This window comes from Panthera leo, chromosome D1 (assembly GCF_018350215.1).
Source record: "Panthera leo isolate Ple1 chromosome D1, P.leo_Ple1_pat1.1, whole genome shotgun sequence".
Classification (NCBI taxonomy): Eukaryota; Metazoa; Chordata; class Mammalia; order Carnivora; family Felidae; genus Panthera; species Panthera leo.
In genome coordinates, this window is record NC_056688.1 from 23,360,738 (window position 1) to 23,376,508 (window position 15,771).

General features: G+C 50.3%; 1 protein-coding gene and 1 long non-coding RNA gene across 6 annotated transcripts in view; one reads left to right on the top strand and one right to left on the bottom strand.

Annotated features, from left to right (window-relative positions):
* The first annotated feature begins 8,456 nt into the window (after positions 1-8,456).
* Positions 8,457-12,949, top strand: LOC122200679. Of its 3 annotated transcripts, none has more exons than XR_006193891.1 (4): positions 8,457-8,535; positions 9,545-9,660; positions 9,933-12,162; positions 12,752-12,949. It is a non-coding gene; the product is annotated as an uncharacterized LOC122200679 (long non-coding RNA). The 3 variants fall into 3 exon arrangements; XR_006193892.1 differs by lacking the exon at positions 8,457-8,535 and adding an exon at positions 8,869-8,941; XR_006193890.1 differs by lacking the exon at positions 8,457-8,535 and having other exon boundaries at positions 9,201-9,660.
* Positions 8,515-15,771, bottom strand: part of KIRREL3 (kirre like nephrin family adhesion molecule 3) — a 547,667-nt gene continuing 540,410 nt past the window's right edge. For all 3 annotated transcript variants that reach the window (XM_042906397.1, XM_042906396.1, XM_042906398.1), the window contains 4 exons: positions 14,638-14,745; positions 12,994-13,103; positions 9,539-9,625; positions 8,515-8,973 (listed from right to left, as the gene is read on the bottom strand). In XM_042906397.1, the coding sequence (XP_042762331.1) occupies positions 8,530-8,973; positions 9,539-9,625; positions 12,994-13,103; positions 14,638-14,745 (749 nt within the window). In that variant the 3' untranslated portion in view covers positions 8,515-8,529. The remainder of the gene's footprint in view (positions 8,974-9,538; positions 9,626-12,993; positions 13,104-14,637; positions 14,746-15,771) is intronic.

Below are 15,771 nucleotides of genomic sequence, written 5' to 3' on the forward strand. Positions count from 1 at the left end.
AAATATTAGGTTGGAAAGCTGCCTTGCATGGTGAAAAATACCAGAAAGCCTACGAAACAGGTGAGGTACACACATCTGGAGGGCCAAATATTTGCCCAGGTACTGAGTAACATGGCCGGTTAACAGAAAAGCCTTTGTCTTCAAATCACCCACAAGCTAAGTAGGGGAAAGTAAGACATTGGTGAAATGACTCAACTGCAGGCTTGGCCTAATCACACAATGAACAGTGAGTTCAAAGTGTTCTCTGGTAGTGGTTTTCAAGCTGAAGTCAGTTGCCTTCCGGGTTTTTGGAGAGTGTGGTTTCTTGGGCGACAGGATCCATTTTGATGGCATGCGGCATACGACAGGAGGTTCCTAAACTCAGGTTGAGAAGGACAGTGTCAGAGTTGGGACGCTCTCCTCTAGACCCCCTGACCTTTTTGATGTCTTAATTATAGCTTCAGAAAACGATTTGTTAGTTTTGAGTATCCCCATGGTTCTGTACCAGATGCGGATCCAGGAAACCTTTCCAACTTAAAAGTTTAAGGAGGGACGGACGTGTGAGTGTCTGTAGTGATAGCCTGTTTTCCTGTCCAGTTCCTTCTCGGTGAGTTTACCTCTCTTGTGAGAGATTTTGGGGATCTCTGTGCCTGAGCAGTGACCCTCGAGTCTCATTAGGTGTCAGATTTGGTGTAATCACTTTGTGTAAAGTGATTACAGAGAGCTGGGAGCAGGTGGGAGAGACCACCGTCCTGTCTAGGAGGGTTAGCACAGAGGATCTGACAGAAGTTTTAGGGGGAAAATGAACTTTTGGGGGTTGATTTCAGGGTCCCAAGGAAGACCAACAATGTAAAGCCCACCCACCCCTCAAGAGAGGCATGGCTTTCTCTCAAGACTGGGAGGGTGGAGCTGGGTGGACGCAATGATAGAAGGCTCAGATGTTGAAATCACCCCAGGGGATAGAAGTTGGAATTACTGAACTAAGCTATTCCAGAACCATCTATCATTCTGAGGCTTCCTAAAACACTGTTTACATACATCACCAGCTTTAACACTTAAGGAGTATCTTCTCTTGCTTAAAAATGTGTTTCTCTCCTGGGGAAAAAAAACTCACAAGAGTAGAAATTAGAGTCTGGTAGGGAGATTCTCTCCAGTTCAGTTCTTTTTTCTCTGTAGATTTATGTCCCACTGATGGAGACCCTGCTTGGCAGGAGAGCTAGAGAAACTTTTAAATTAAAAGTCAGAGAGGAGGTTTCCATCCAAAAATCCCTTCTCCAATTCAGTATTTCTCTCAAGTGCAAGTCTATTACTGTCATCAATATGCTGCTTACTCATTGGGCAGCAGGGCCTTTTAATTTCCTTACCAAAGGGGTGAAAGTCGTTTCTTTTAATTTAATCCCCCTGACGATGTCTTTGCCTAATCGAGGGTGACCTTCAAGGGGATGAATCCCCATATTTAGCTCCTATCCCGAGTAGCACTTTTCCCCTTGCATAATTGGGAACAGATTTCAGAGAAGCCCCAGTTAATTAAGACCCAAATTCTCCCAAAGAAGACCTGTTTCCTGAGACTTCATTTCCCTTGTCTTTGAACATTAATACTTTAGATTCACTGCACGGAGGACAGTTATAAGGGAGCATTAACTGAATGGTCTCATAGCGTTCCAAGATACTTACAAGGGTTGAGAAGCAGTGGAAGCATCCACTCTCGCCACTGTTATTCAACATAGTGATGGAAGTCCTAGCCTCAGCAGTCAGACAACACAAAGGAATAAAAGGCATCCAAATCGGCAAGGAGGAAGTCGAACTTCCACTCTTCGCAGATGAAATGATAATCTATATGGAAAACCCAAAAGATTCCACCAAAAAACTGCTAGAACTGATCCATGAATTCAGCTAAGTCACAGCATATAAAATCAATGTATTGAAATTGGTTGCATTTCTACACACCAATAATGAAGCAGCATAAAGAGAAATCAAGGAACTGATCTCATTTACAATTGCACCAAAACCCATAAAATACCTAGAAATAAACCTAACCAAAGAGGAAAAATCTATACACTGAAAACTGTAGAAAGATTCTGAAAGAAGTTGAAGAAGACACACACACACACACACACACACACACACACACACACACAATGAAAAACATTCCATGCTCATGGGGTGAAAGAACAAATATTGTTAAAATGTCGATACAACCCAAAGCAATCTACATATTCAATGCAATCCCTATCAAAATAACACCAGCACTCTTCACAGAGCTAGAACAAACAATCCTAAAATTTGTGTGGAACCAGAAAAGACCCTGAATAGCCAAAGCAATCCTGAAAAAGAAAACCAAAGCTGGAGGCATCACAATCCTGGATTTCAAACTGTATTACAAAGCTGTAATCATCAAGACAGTATGGTCCTGGCACAAAAACAGACACACAGATCAATGGAACAGGATAGAGAACCCAGAAATGGACCCACAAACATATGGCCAACTAAGTTTTGATAAAACAGGGAAGAGTATCCAATGGAAAAAAACAACAGTCTCTTCAGCAAATGGTGTTGGGAAAACTGGACACGACATGCAGAAAAATGAACCTGGACCACTTTCTTACACCATACACAAAAATAAACTCAAAATGGATGAAAGACCTAAACGTAAGGCAGGAAGCCATCAAAATCCTAGACAGGAAAACAGGCAACAACCTCTTTGACCTCGGCTACAGAAAGTTCTTACTTGACATGTCTCTGGAGGCAAGGGAAACAAAAGCAAAAATGAACTATTGGGACCTCATTAAGATAAAATCTGTTGCACAGTGAAGGAAACAATCAGCAAAACTAAAAGGCAACCAATGGAATGGGAGAAGATATTTGCAAATGACATATCAGAGAAAGGGTTAGTATCAAAAAGTTATAAAGAATGTATCAAAATCAACACCCAAAACCCAAATAATCCAGTGAAGAAATGGGCAAAAGATATGAATAGACACTTCTCCAAAGAAGACATCCAGATAGCTAACCGACACATGAAAAGATGCTCAACATCACTTATCATCAGAGAAGTACAAATCAGAACCACCTCACACCTGTCAGAATGGCTAAAATTAACAACTCAGACAAGAACGGATGTTGGCAAGGATGCAGAGAAAGAGGATCCCTTTTGCACTGCTGGTGGGAATGCAAGCTGGTGCAGCCACTCTGGAAAACAGTATGGAGGTTCCTCCAAAAATTAAAAATAGAACTTCCCTATGACCCAGCAATTGCACTACTGGGTATTTATCCAAAGGATACAGGAATGCTATATCAAAGGGGCACATACACCTCAATGTTTTTAGCAGCACTATCAACAATAGCCAAAGTATGGAAAGAGCCCAAATGCCCATCAATGGATGAATGGATAAAGAAAATGTGGTGTATACACACACACACACACACACACACACACACACACACGCAATGGAATATTACTCGGCGATCAAAAAGAATGAAATCTTGCCATTTGCAACAACGTGGATGGAACTAAAATGTATTATGCTAAGTGAAATAAGTCAGTCAGAGAAAGACAAATATCATATGACTTCAGTCATATGTGGAATTTAAGATACAAAACAGATGCACATAAGGGAAGGGAAGCAAAACTAATATAAAAACAGAGAGGGAGACAAGCCATAAGAGATTCTTAAATACAGAGAACAAAATGAGGGTTGCTGGAGGGGAGGTGGGTAGGGGCATGGGCTAGATGGGCAAGGGGCATTAAGGAAGACACTTGCTGGGATGAGCACTGGGTGTTATATGTAAGTGAGGAATCACTAAATTCTATTCCTGAAATCATTATTACACCATACGTTAACTACCTTGGATTTAAATTAAAAAAAAAAAAAAAAAAGCAGTGGAAGGAGATTCCTTTGCATAGCTCGGGCTCCCTGATCGGGAAGCTCCGGGGTTGAGGATGTCCCAGACCCGGGGGTGGGCTGAGTAGATTGTTCCAGAGAGGAGCTCTGGGAACATGGAGTGGCACAGGGATGTAGACCACAATTCAACCATGTAGCTTGTGAATGGCATATATTCACAAAAGGCCATTTAAAGATGAGGGCCGGGTAGGAGCTAAAAAAAACCCAAAAAAACACAAAAAACCCCAAGACCCTAACAACCTACGGGGCCTGTAATAATGAAATCTTTTAGTGTATGTCAAAGACTTCGCCATTAGAGAGGAGCGGGGAGATGGACCCAGGAGGAATAGCAGTTAGAGAGAGAAGGGATGATCCTCCTCTCCTTATGACAAAAATGTATGCATCCAGGGAAACAAATCTTTATTTTTAGAAAGAAGACTCGCTTGAAATTTTCTCATTTCCCCCAGTTTATGACCTAGTTAGGAAGATTGAGACATAGGGGGTTGGGGAAAAGACGATTGGAGCCTTACTGTTAAGGAGAAGTAACCATCGGAGTGAGAGTTCTTTATCAGTGATTCTCACGTCTAAAATGTTTCTTTCTTTTTTTTTTTTTTTTTTTAAATTTTTTTTTTTTTCAACGTTTTTTATTTATTTTTGGGACAGAGAGAGACAGAGCATGAACGGGGGAGGGGCAGAGAGAGAGGGAGACACAGAATCGGAAACAGGCTCCAGGCTCCGAGCCGTCAGCCCAGAGCCCGACGCGGGGCTCGAACTCACGGACCGTAAGATCGTGACCTGGCTGAAGTCGGACGCTTAACCGACTGCGCCACCCAGGCGCCCCTAAAATGTTTCTTTAAATAGGCACACCAAGTGGTCTTTTAAATAAAAATCTATGTGGAAATACAGTTTTTATTTCAATACGTATACTTCAATTTTAATGAAGTTTATCGTGTGGAGAAGCTTCCTAAAGCATAAACCAATGGCAGGACTCCCCTTGGTCTTTTTGTCTGGTGCCCTCCTAAACCGCACACACGATACCTGGGCAGAGCTAACGGAACTTGGGGTGTGTACCTTGTGATTTCTACTCTGATTCCATAATAGCAAACGCCCTGCGTTGCCTGTACGCCTCCAGTGCCGGCAGTGAGAGACGGAATGAATTCCTGTTGGCTCCTTTTCTCCAGGTCTGAGAAGCTTCCCAAGCACTACATCATGTTTGTTTTCTTTTCCCTGGGTCCTCTCCACTCCGGAAGCGCAAAGGCAGCTTCGAGGCCTATTACTTAAGAGCGCTTGCTATAATCAGCGTCATCAGAAACGGATTTGCTGTGGTATTCTAGCTCACCACGTGAGGGTGCTTCCTGTTCCATGAAAGTTGAAGAAGTATTGGAAATGACCCCGGGCTTTCCAGACTGATAGCGAGCCTGAGAATTAGAAACCGGGCTCCCATCCAGGGACTCGGAGCCAATAATGAATTTTAAAGCTATCAGAAAACTGGATACTGGCCTTGGTAGGGGTGGGGTGGGGGTGGGGGGTGACTGGATACACAGCATAGCTTTGTTTCCCAGGAGTTGAGGTCTTTCCAGGTCGCCTGGGGACTTGAGGTGGAGGATGCTGGTCCCCCCCCTCCCGCTCCCCCACCTTCCTAACGGAGCTGTGGTCCGTCCTTGCTTAGCCTTTCCACAGCAGGAATGAGCAGGTGGCCTTTAGCGTCGGCCATTTTCATCATATTCTGGGATGACAGTGGCCTTGAGTTTGCGCTTCGGATGGAAACATTTTGTAGCGGAAATCACGTGTGTCTAAATGTCACCTTTGCTGCTTGTTAGCCCTGTGACCTTGGGCAAATCTTTTGGCTTCTTGAAGCCTCATTCCCCCGTCTGTAAATGATGATCCTGTGTAGAATTCTCAGGATTAAGTATGATTACAAATGTAAAGCACTCATTTCGGTTAATTTGAAATCCCCTACAGGAGAGTTCAGGGCTTCCCTCTGCCTGAAAACTTTTTTTTTAAGCCCTCCCTTTACCAGTTTCTTGCAGCCTCACTCTTCAGCAGGAAGTAAAGGGGGCTGGGGACAACCGAGGGGTATACGGAGTGCAGCCTAGGCTCCTTCTCAAGGCCCCAACTTTCCAGAAGCTCCAGGCTTCTGTGTTCTTCTCTTTCACCAAGGCCTGACTTGTGACCTCCTAGCCCTTCAGCAATTCTTTGCTGTACTTGTGCACTGGAGAGAGCTTGTGGGGTTGGGCCCTGCATAGCTGAGTCTTGACCACGCAGCCCCTGTGCTCCCTGTTTGTCTGCCAATGATTGTCCGTGTTCTTACCCTGGAGTACCTGATGATCAAGAGGGAGAGAGCTCTTCCTGTTCTATGGGAGAATAGGTTTCTCACTTATTCTTCCGGTTATTGTCCTAACCTGGGGTTCCAGGACAGAATGGGTATCTCCACCTTATTCTGAGAGCTGTGGGTTGAGTGTGTGACAGGGGCAAGGGGTCAGGGGCGGGGTGGGTGTGGTGCAGTTTAGCAGGTAGATTTGCCACCCAGGTTGAGGAAGGCTGGGAGGATTAACAGACTAATCTTGAGTCATTTTCTTTCTATATACCATGACATTTTGCATCTGGTTTTAGATCTTTGTTTCTTGTTGGCAGGGGCAAAACATGTCCGGGAAAGGAGAAGGCTTGTCAAGGTTAACCTCGAACACGCGGGGGCCAACATCCTGGCCTCTGTGTGTGGCCAGAATGGTACTAGGAGCAGGATGGGGACTGGGATGTACACTGACATTTCTTCTCAGTTTCCACCCTCTTGGGCTTGGGGGCTGCAAAAGAACTGATCTAGGGAACTGGGGAATTTTGAAGCAATAGGAAATATGGAAGAAGCAGAACACTCCTCTGGACGGAGGTGCTATGAGAGTCATATAGAGAACCTGTGGTTGGGGCCATCCAAGGAATCAGTGCATGGAGGGAAGCACAGACTTTTGAGATGAAGGTTCTCATGATGGGTAAGGATTACCGGGGAAGGTTGGAGAAAGAGGGTCTAACCTAAGAGGAACCTCCCCCCGTAGGGACACTGGGTTTTCCAAAGTTCCATTTGGATCCTGCTCCTGAACCAGCGCTCTAACTTGCCCATACCTCTCCATCTAACCTGGTCTGCCATCGCGATCTCCAGCCTTCCATTCAAACAAGGCCATTCTTACAGTATTGGAATCTCAGAGTGTTTGGATGTTTGGTGACATAGACTCTTTGAAGAGGGCCTCCTGCCCTGAACCCCTAACGGAAGCAGCTTCCCTTGCAGAATATTGCTGAGAGACAGGCCTAGAATGACCCCATCAGAGCCCAGTATGGCCACGTTGCCTCTGAGCTGAACATGGCATGGGTCCTGTGTCTGCACGCCCTCTGGCTTGAACCCGACCACAAGGAGAGGAGCCTGCTGTAGGTGTTATTGCCAGTGCAACCAAAGCCATCACCTGCTTTCATTATCTGGGAAAACCGAATCAAAGAAGGGCAAAGAAGCGTGCGTTCCCAGAGCATACCCTGAGCTCTTGGCTTCTTCCTGTGGCTCTACAGGAACAAAAGGACAGAATGGATTTGTTGGAGTAACGGCCCTAACATTTCTTTTCAGGTGGTGAGTAGGTGGGGTGATGTGTAGATACACTCTCTCTTGCCCGTGGAGTCTTACTAAAGACAGGACCATTGTTCCTTGTGTGGATCGAGGCCCCTGGAGATTCATCAGCTGAGAAGGGGAGTCTCACCATTTTAAAGACTTGACTTCTGGTCCCCTCAAGGCCCAGGAAACACTCTCTCCAATGACTATTTGAAGAACCCTGGCCAGAGAAGCTCTCACACTGCTTATATTAACTCTGATTGTGCTGTAGGGCAGTACACGAAGCAGGGGTGGGTGGGGAGGCTCTGAATTGCACAGCCTGGCAAGGGGCATGTCCCGCGAGTTTCCCCAAGTGTTCCCATGTTCCCTCTTGCCCCTCCCTCGCCCTCCCAGGACACCAGTCTCTGACTGGCCCAGTCCCACCTCAGAGTTCAGAGGCCTCAAGTCCAAGGACAGAACTGCAAGAGTATGGACACAAAACACTGAACAAACTGGGGGTGGGCCCGCGGCCAGTGCGGTGGGAGAGATGCTCCAGGGCCATTTTCTGACTTCTCAGCATCCAGGGTCTGGGCTCTGAGCAGCTGGGGGCACTGGGGTCTCTGGGGCAGCTGAGTGCTGGGAAGCACTTCACCCCCCTTTCTCCCCAGGGTTGTGGAGGAACACAGGCACAGGGGTAGGGCTGTGGGGCAGCAATATAGAGCTCAAGGGGAGGCCGGAGAGCAGACGGCAGTTTCATTAAAGCAAAGTTATAGCTGCCTCTGGAGCCTGTGGGAGGGGCCTCCGGGAAAGGGGTGGGGACCAGAGTGTCCGGTAAGGAGCACAGCGTACTCGTAATGTACTCCTCTGACCATGTAACCCCCCCCCCCCCCCCCCCCGCCCCTGGCACGCTGCAGCTGGGGACCCGAGTTTGTGCTTGATCAGGGCTTCGGAGGAGGGTGGCGGCAGAGGCGCTGGGGGCGGGGGGCTGTCCTGGAGGCCGCCGCCTCTGGGGTCCTCTGCGCAGCCCCCGCCCCGCAGTCTCTGGGGAGCCAGCAGGTGGCGCGGCCCCTTCCCCCGCCCTTCCCGGTCCCGGGTCTGGGATCCTCAGACGTGAGTCTGCATCCTCCGCTGCAGGGGTCGGCTGGGGTCAGAGTTTTGGGAGGAGGACTGGGAGTGGTGGGAGGAGGAGGCGGAGGCCTTGCTGGCCTTGTCGAACTGCACGTAGCCGTCCTGCTTGCCGCTGCTGCTGACGCTGCTGTCACACTGCGTGTCCAGGAAGGAGCTGCTGTCGCTGAGAGAGCCTCTCTGGAACTCCCGCTCGCAGAGCTCGATGGACGAGCTGCCCATGCCCAGCACGAACCTCTGCCCGTAGTCGTACAGGCGGCCCTGGCCGCTCAGGGTGCTGTAGATGTTGGTGAAGGACATGCCTGTGGGCACTCGCTGCTTGCCTGCGGGACGCAGGTCCGGCTGGCAGCTGCTTAGCGAGATGGTGGGCGTCGAGTGGTGCTCTTTGAAGGTGTTGACGCTGTAGTAGCCGTTGGTGGGGTCCTGGGAGGGGGCCAGAGCGAGAGCGGCGTCACTGGGTGGGCAGGGACTGTGAGGGGGGCTTTCTGGGCTGAGCCAGTCCTCTTTTACACAGGAAGGGCTGAAGGAGACACAGGAGGAAGGGGACAGCTGGGGACATGGCGGGGGGGGGGGGGGGGGGTTGCTGGAAGGAGCAGCCTGGTGCCTGGGGGGAGGGGGCTGGAAGGTGTTCAGGGGGCAACAGGATGCAACCGGTGGCTCTCTCCCCTGGCTATGTGTCACTATGTCAGGGCAGTGCAAAGCCATTTGAGAACCAGACTCTGTTTCTTGTTTTTGTCCAGAACATGGATACTTAGTTTAAATTTTTTTGTTTGTGAGGAAGCTGTAGGAGAGAACAGTGGGACCCCAGCGTTAACTCTCTTGCCTCCTTCGGCAGATGAGTGTCTTGGCTTAGGCACCTGTCCCCACGGTGACCTCTGGCCTCTCTCGGTTTCCTGTCATTGTTTGTCTGGATCTGAGGCTTGGGCATCGGAGGAGCTCCGAAGACCGGCTTCCACAGCTGGGACTTCTAACCTGCCACTATTCTTACCTTCAGGTTCTGAAACTCCTTCTCCTCCTCTTTGAGGACCTCCAGCTGCTTCAGTACTGAGTCTTGTTGGAATTCACCCCGGTCCATCTACAACCCAGAAACGGCCGCTCAGTGGATTGGAGGTGGGCTAAACGTTTGCTTCCCCCAAGGAAAAGATAGAGAAATGAACGCAAAAGAGGCTGGTCCTCTCTGCCTCCCCCTCCGCACCTCCTCTGGCTGCCTGGCCCATGGAAGGCAGGTAAAGGAGGCAGGAGGAGACTCCAGATGTTGTCATTGTTCCCGAAGCCCCGTCTTGAGAGACAGAGAGAGACAGACAGGAGGGGTAGGGGTAGGGGTGGGGGCCGAGTGGGGGAGGGGAGGTTTGCTAAGACCACACTTTCTTCCCTTGGGCTAGATAGAGCATCTCACTTGGATGATTCCATTCAATCCATGGAGCATGTACTGAATTGTGGGCCAGGCGTACGCAGATTGAGGTGCATGAAGATATATGTGTACACATCAGGGAGCTGGATCTGTAGATAATTATAGGACCTCGACTGCTGGGCACTGAAGGCTTAATGAAGGTTTTTGGAAAGAATCACAATGCATCACTACCTGTGAGATGCTGGCAACAGGGGCCACACCTGTTATTCATAGCAATGACTTGAATGTCCTAAGGGTTATCTTCTTAGCAGAGGCCAAAGAACCTAGGGGCAAGGATCACTTCCTGCTTCTCTTTGGGTCCCCAGCACACCCGGTACAGCACCTTGTATATTGTGGTCATTGACCAGAATGCTTTTGGAACGGAATCATATGCAATCATCTTGATTTGTCATGCCTAGCGCAGTGCCCAGTATATGGTAGGGCCGTCACAAATGTCCTGTTTCTGTTGGATGGATGAATGAAATGGCATAGCTCTAAATGACTGAAAATTAAAATAACAGACTGAAGGTGGAGAATGAAGCATGCTTGGCACACAGTGGGTACATGAATCTGAATAACCACAGTGATGCTTATTTTGTGACACACAGATGCCTCCCCGGCGTCCCTTCTGCACGTGACATGATCTAGGACAGGCTCCCACCCACTCTCTGAGCTGGGACGTTTCTTGTTCCTTGTGACTCACTTTCTTGGTCTCTTTCTGGAGCCTCATGAATCAACCAGAGGGCTTCCATACTGTTTCATTCCAGCCAATGCTCTGTTTCTGCCTGGATTAGAGTTCTTTCCTCCCAGATTCAACTTCTAAGCCTGCCTCCCATCAGGCTTAGAAGAGCCATACAGGGGCCTGGGGGTAGAGGGAGTCGGGGAACTAAGGTCTCCCCAACGGGAGGCTTAGGGACAAAGCCCTCAGCAGGTCCCTCCCCCTCCACCCCACCCAACCACACACACCCTCTTAAGTGACTGCTGAGCAACCCGCACTCTTTTAGAGACAGTCTGAGGCAACCAGAAGTGAAGGGAATTTAAGGCCCTGTTTGGGATGGAGGACAGGCCAGGGTCCTTCCACACCAGCCTTGATGAAACCCATCTACGGAGACCCCTGTCCCTCTCCGGATCTAGGCTCTGGTTTCCACTCTTGTGATGTCAGGCGTCAGGCACTGTGTTAGGCCTGGAGGAAAGAGACATGCAAAGACTTGGGAACGTGCCCTTGGTGGGACTCCGAGAAAACTGGGGGGCTGACACGTAAGCAGAACGATGCACTATAAAAGAGGAACAGGCAAAGTGTTGGGGGGAGAGCAGGAAGTGCGTGGCTCTTCCCGCAGGGGAGGACAAGGACAGACAATTATGGAAGAGGTGACATTTGAGCTGATTCTCAAAGGAGAGTGTGAAATTCAACAGACAAAACCAACAGGCAGAGGGAAGAGCCTGTGGAAAGCCTCCAAGGTAAAAAAGACTCAAAGGCCAGGAACTGCAACGTTTTGGAATGTCTGGAGGGCTGGGTGCGTTTCGTAGGAAGATGGGGTTGGAAAGGCCAGCAGCCACCTCTTGATGAAGGAAGGGCCTGCTGACATGCTTGGTGGTCGGACTTTATCTAGTCGACACGGGGAGCCACCGAAGGATTTTAAGCAGGCTAGTAACAGGATCCGATTTGCATTCTAGAAGGACCCTTTTTGGGGGACTCTGGAGGGTGGGCTGAATCAGGTGGTAAAAAAAATAAATAAGGTGGTGAGACCACTAAGCCGTTGTAATAGTCCAGGGAGCCACGATGAGGCCCTAGTAGGGAAGTGATGGTGGGATAGAGGCGAGGGCACATATTTGAGACAGTTTTTTGAGGTGCAGTTGAAAGGACCTGAGAATGAGAATTAGAAAGAAAAAGACCAGTGAGGAAAATGTCTGTTTGATTCAATAATGTCGGTGAGCATCTACCAGGAACTGTGAGGCTCTGAGACACAGGGACGAACAGGCAGCTCGCTCACGGTCTAGTGGAGACAGATAAGGGAAGGGGTGATTTCAGAGCCACACGGTGGCTCCCGTTTCTTGAGCACTTAACTGTGTTCCTTGGGCTCCAAGCCCTTTTTGCGTTTACCCATTCAGCTGTCACCACCTCCCTGTGCTCTATGACTTTCATCCCCACTTCACAGATGAGGAGACTGAGGCACAGAGAAGCCCATGCTCTCCACGCCCTTGCCTGCTGCTGCTACTCCAAGGTATTTTAACCATGACATAGTATGCACTAGGGTTTTCTAGCACGGCTTTTCAGATTCCTGCTCGTATAACTGGGCGGATTACCGTCTATCAACGGGAATCAGGAAGAGGAGGGGCAGGCTTAGGTTTGCTGGAAAAGTTATGAGTTTGCTTCTGGTAAGCAGTCTAGTTTCCGAAGAGGAACCTACGTTTCTTGCAGACTTTTTGGGGGGAAGGGGTGGGGGAGGGGCAGGGCATGTACCAAATATCTATAATATTCATGTGTGTATAGAATTATGTATAGAATACCTATGTATTCTATACTGCGCCTGGGTGGCTCAGTTGGTTGAGTGTCTGACTTCGGCTCAGGTCATGATCTCGCGGTCCGTGAGTTTGAGCCCCGCGTCGGACTCTGTACTAACAGCTCAGAGCCTGGACTCGGCTTCGGATTCTGTGTCTCCCACTCTCTCTGCCCCTCCCCTGCTCATGCTCTGTCTCTCTCTGTCTCAAAAATAAATAAAAACACTTAAAAAATTAAAAAAAAGAATTATGTATTACGCAACAACAACGTTATGGCAATTTATGCATATGTCTTGTCTCTCTACCGAATAGTCAGGTTCTTTGAAAGCTGGGACTACATCTTCGAGTCTCCCAGAACACCAAGTGCAATGGAATAGACAGACGATAACTCATTGTTGGCTGAGAGTAGGTGTCTGACCTATTATGGGGGGGGAGGGCACATCTTGACCGATGCTCTACTTCTGGAGAGCATCCAGGCCACCAAGAAGCCTCTGGAACCAGGACCTTCAGGGCACCGAGATCGGGGTGGGGTGGGGATAAGATGGCGTTCTCACCATCAGCTGCTTGATGGTAGGGTGTTCCTCAGCCTCCCGACCAGACGCAGGCTCCTTGTGGACAATCTCCACTCGGATGTCATTCTTGGCCGACACAACCCCTTTGAGATCTGGACGTAAAATAGGCAAGGACAGATGACAGGTTCAGTCCTCATCCTCAGGTGTTAGGGCCTGAGATGTTGAGCCCCTGCCGCCCCCACCACCCCCAGGGCTTACCCTTCAGTCCCTGAACTCAGTGGCTTCAGACTCCCCTCACCCCCCCCCCTCCCCCAAGCAGAACACCCGTGTGGACGGGCTGTGGGCTGTTGGGGCCTCAGCTCTCTTCCTCTGTTGGCCCTACTGCATGCATTTCAGCCTCTCGCTGCTGTTGTCCTGGCTTCAGACGCCATCCACATCCATTTGTCTGCTTTACAGAGCTAGGTGCTTTTTATCCCTCTCAATTCTCACCTTCTTCTAGAAGTCTTCTCTGGCCTACTCTACCAGGCTCTGATCTCTCCATGTAGAGAGTCACAAATCTTACTGGTAGAAAGGACCTCAAGGTCCTGGGGCCAACCCCCCTTGCCCAAAGCGGAAACATCACATGGACCACAAGGGGTGGTCCAGTTCCTGTGTCAGTGTTTTCACAGTGGAGGTGTTAACGCCTTCTAGAGGGGGCGGCCCATTAATCGTCTGGAGAGCTCTGTCAGAAAATTCTTGCTAAAACATTCTCCCCTGTAATTTCCACTGAGAGGGGGGTGAGGGAGCTTCCAGGACCACCTCACTGGGGGAAGTCAAGAGGGCCAAGGCTGCGGAATTTGCAGTGGAGGAAACCTCGTGGGGGACATCCAGCTTTCTTCTAGTACATGAGAGCTGCCCAGCGGTGGAGGGAGTAGGCTTACTCTGTTCATTTTGTGCCTTAGAATCATAGAACATTAGAGCCAGGGGGGCCACAAATGTCACACCATGTCATCCCTTGCTGTTAGACATGAGGAAACTGAGGCCTAGAGTAATGGTGGCTTGCCCAAGCTCACATGGCGGAAAAAGGTAGGGCTAGAAGACCGTGTCTCCACTGTTTTCCTCCACTCAGCCATCCCGTCTGACGCTTCCACGCGTGTGTCTGTCGCACGAAACGTCAGAGCTACGGCCGGGGTGAAACTCCAGGCACACGTGATTCTTCAAGAGTGCACCCGTGCCAGAATTTTATTGCTAGTGACTACAGACCTTTAAAAATCTTCACAAAGGGATTCCTCGAATGCTTCCCGGCACCCCCCCCAACCCCATTTGTAGGTGATCTGCCTTTCTGGTTAGACTAGCAGAAGTCAGAGGGGGCAAAGATCAAGCCACCTCTCCCCCTCCCCGCCCTCCCAGATTTCTCTGCCTTCTATGCAGCCGCACGTGTTCCATCCAAAGTGCTGGCTGACTGCCTTGTCAGAGTTCCAGTTCGGTCCAGTTCCGCATCAGCTGAGAGCCCACCATGTGCCAGACAATACACACAGCACTGCACGTACAGAGGTGCAAACAAAGACCCCATCCCTGCCCCAGCAGCTCACAGCACCGTTAGGGCCCCCTGCTCATTGCACTCCTGCTTACTTGCTCTCCGGGGCAGTCTAAGCCTGGCCTTTTTCTCTGTCCCCCTCCCTGAGATCCCGGGGGTCCCTCCCGTACTTCTCTGGGAGCGCGCACAGCAGAAGGCCACGATGGTTGCCATAAGGACGAGGAAGGCCACGCCGGCTCCTACGGCCACCCCGATGATGACGGCCATCGGCACAGACTCTGTGGGAGAGAAGCAGGTGGGGCTGATGAGAAATCCAGGGAAACCGACTCTCCCCGAGGGGGCCTTAGCCAGGGTCCTGGACCACTGCGCTCAGGCCCTCCTGGGCAGTGCCTCGAGGGCTTGGGTGGGCATAGGCCGAGTCCAACAAGGGTCAGCTCCAGCGGGACTCAGGGTGGAGGAGGGGTGGGAGGATAGGGGGAGGGCAAGAGCAGGGGCGGGTGGGGAGGGAGGCAAGCAGACATGGGGCGGGGCGGGGCGGGGCGGGGAGGGCTACCCGGAGATGAGAAGCAAGGCTGGGTACTCTTTAGCTTCCCTCTGTACTAAACCAGGAATACTCTGTAGGGAAGTGGCTGCAGGGGCCTGCTGGGCATCAGGGTAGTAGCCGCCAGAGGCCCAAGTCTTAGGTGCCGGGGTGGAGGGGGTTGGGGGGGGGTGCATGGGATCGCATCTCCCCCCTCCCACCTCTCTAAGGAGAAACTATCCTTTTCCTCGAACTTCCCCACCCCCCAGTCCTCCGGGGCCAGTGCTCTGGGCATCTAGGCAGCCCTCCGGGAGAGAAGCCTCCAGCTAGGCAAGCCCTCACTCCCTGCTGAGTTTCTTTCGCAGTCTAGCGCCCTAGCCCTGTAGAGATGCAGAAGGGGAGGGGCAGGTATGGGGGGAGGGGTGTTCCAGATAGCCCTGGTCCTTCTGTGGTTGCATATGGGCCGGAGCACAGGATTTGGAGCCCTGAAGAGTCCACTGGGAATAGAATTAGAAAATGCGGGGGCAGGGAGACCTTACAGCCTGCTGAGTCCAAGCCTCCCATTTGTAGATGGAAACACTGAGGTCCAGAGAAGTCACTTGACTTGGTCAAGGACACACAGCTAGAGTCAGGGCAAATCCAGGCTTCCTCTTGCTCCCTACCTAGCTCTGTCTGCTGTATCACACAGCATCCTCTAAAGTTCACGTGCTTGGTACAGCCCAGACTCCATCACTTCTTCTGAGAAACTTACTTCACCTCTCTTTTCTCTAAAATGGGATAATTA